General features: G+C 34.7%; 1 protein-coding gene across 1 annotated transcript in view; it reads right to left on the bottom strand.

The window, feature by feature from the left end:
- LOC106681602 (CLN3 lysosomal/endosomal transmembrane protein, battenin) overlaps window positions 1–2731 on the bottom strand; it is a 140453-nt gene that overhangs the window by 3952 nt on the left and 133770 nt on the right. Inside the window, exon 12 of the mRNA XM_067046351.1 lies at window positions 45–288. Coding sequence (XP_066902452.1) covers window positions 45–288 — 244 coding nt within the window. The remainder of the gene's footprint in view (window positions 1–44; window positions 289–2731) is intronic.

The raw sequence follows: 2731 nt of genomic DNA, 5'->3' as shown, positions 1-2731 counted from the left end.
ATAAATGCATGTAATTAAATATATTTTAAAAAATAAATACTTACCAAACCTTGGTTGATGAGATATTCAAAAAAATATACTAAACACAGAGGAATCATATATTTTAATAATGAAGGAGATGTTTTCAATTTTTGAAAAAATGTCTCTGTGCTTGCAGTCAAAGGTGCAACATCATTATAATTATTCATATCATCACTCTGAGAAAGATTAGGTTTTGAGCTAGTTTCTTCTACAACATCGCTTTGTAATTTTATATTTGGTTTTTCAAGCATTACCCAAAAACTGTAATTTAAACCAATTTTCCAGTTATAATATGTATTGATCAATGTTAATATTATAAATTAACAAGTACTAATATTGGGTTGTAAAATTAGTTTGTAGCGTTTATCAATATTTCAATTTAATCCTTTCTGTATTTATAAAATCATGTCTACCTGGTCAATAATATTTACATATTCTAAAAAAGGATTAGTTAAGGTGCTTTTATGGATCAGTTTCAACTGATATTCCTTATCTTTAAGTGGTATTTTGCTTGCTCAAAATGGATGATAAAAAAATTCATTTTCGTCATTTAATGATTTTTATATTTCCGAAAAGGAAAATCTGCTGCACAGATGGTAAGCCACATTTTCAGTGTTTATGGCGATTATGCCTTAGGAGAAAGCACTGTCTGTAAGTGGTTTGATTAGTTCAGAACCGGAAATTTTGACTTGGAAAACACAAAGCGCTCAGGTCATCCTTCAACTATTGATGATGACCAAATTCAAGCACTGGTCACAGACAACCCTCACTATACGACACAGGATATCACAGAAACGCTTAACATATCTCATGCAAGTGTCTCGAATCATTTGGGGGCTGCGGGTTATGTTTCTCGAAGTGATATAAGGGCTCCTCACAATTTGATGAAAAAGAAATTATTGGACATTATCCATTAGCGATTCTATCCTGAAACACAATGTTACTGATTCATTTTTAAAGAGGTTGATAACTGGGGGTGAAAAGTGGGTCCTGTACAATAATATAGTGAGGAAAAAGTCCTGGGGAAAACGAAGTGACCTTTAACAACTTTAAGACTTTAACGACTCCAAAAGCAGGATTAAATCCAAAAAAGGTTATGCTGAGCATTTGGTAGGATTAGAAAAATGTCCTTTATTTTGAGCTCCTCCTGCCCAACCAGACAATTAATTCTGCAGTATACTGTACCCAGTTGGAACAATTTAAGGCAGTGGTTGAGTAAAAGCATCCAGCGTTGGGTACTGGTACTGGTACTGGTATTTGGTGGGGGGAACAAGTCCGACAAGTGGGCCTGTGGGTCCTTTTTGCCAACCCCTGACGGCTACCTAGGTTGCCACTGCATACTAACCAAGGTGGGAGTGTCAAGATTCATTCTTCGGGACAGCCGAAAAATGAATATTTGGCTGCCCCAGGTGGGAATCGAACCCACAACGTTCCGAACTGAGCGTACTGGGACCTGCGCCCCAACCCGCCCAGTCGTCATGTCCCTAACATTGGCTAATTGCAAAGGTATAGTTTTTCATCACAATATCGCCCATCCTCACGTGTCTTTGCAGATCCAGCAGAAATTATTGGAGTTTGGCTGGGATGTGATCCCCCACCCACCTTATTCACAAGACCTTTCCCCAACAGATTTTCACTTATTTCGGGTCCTTCAAAAATATCTTAACAGGAGACACTTTAATTCGCCCGAGGACTGCAAAACGCACATAGAGGAGTTCATAGAGCAAAAATCTGAGAAGTTCTGGAAGGATGGAATTAAAAATTACCTGAAAGATGGCAAAATGGTGTAATAGATCAAAATGGGTCATATATAATTGATTAAAAATATTTACAAGAATCTGAAGTTTTTATTGAAATCACCAGTAAAAAATGGTATGAACTTATTTTACAACCCGATAGTAGTGACTAGATGTTACTAATGTTCTAATATTGCAATAATATATACACCTTAATTTTAAATAAACAACATACAAATATGTATCTTTTACACAAAACTCACTGACTACATTCAGCTTTTGTTAAAAAAAAAAAAGTTTAAGAATATTCCTCTTTATTGTATAATCCTCCTTCCAAAAAAAAAAAAAAACGTGAGAAATGTGTTTCCTGAAAAAGAACAATTTCAGGTTTGGTAAGTTTTGACAGAATAGAGGTAATGTACATGAAATATTGCTTCTTTCCAAACTATTATAGTTGAATCAGTTAGCGAGTTTCGCCTTCACATGGATAATAAATATTTTATAAATTTATAACTTTATTTATTATTTATAAGTTAATTAAAACAGGTATATTTGTTCTATGCACAACTAAAATAAATTCCCTCTCTCACATTCTCTCTCTATATATATATTTATTATTATTATATGGGTGACAGACCATGGAAGTCTAAGTCCTTGCGCGATGTATTAGGAAATACATTTCTTGACATGGTCTTTTCGTAAGGTGGGTTCGTCACACCCACGCCTATTTTTTGTGAGTGCCAACCATTGACAAATGCCTAGAGGAGGTTGTGAGTGAGCTTTGTATTGTTTTATGGTTGAAAAAGCCTGGTTGGGACCAGGACTCGCTCTGACAACCTTTGGGTTGGTAGACTGGTGCATTTCCATGCTGCTACCGCTGCCCCTATATATATATATAAAAAATGAAAATTATTTAAAATTAAAGTAATGAAAAAGGATTTTCACTAATGTTTGATTTTCTAAATAAAAATAAT

This window comes from Halyomorpha halys, unplaced genomic scaffold (genome assembly GCF_000696795.3).
Source record: "Halyomorpha halys isolate HHAL.00 unplaced genomic scaffold, Hhal_1.1 Scaffold350.1, whole genome shotgun sequence".
Classification (NCBI taxonomy): domain Eukaryota; kingdom Metazoa; phylum Arthropoda; class Insecta; order Hemiptera; family Pentatomidae; genus Halyomorpha; species Halyomorpha halys.
The sequence above is the reverse complement of the archived record's forward strand: the minus strand, read 5'-3'. Positions and strand labels throughout refer to the sequence as shown.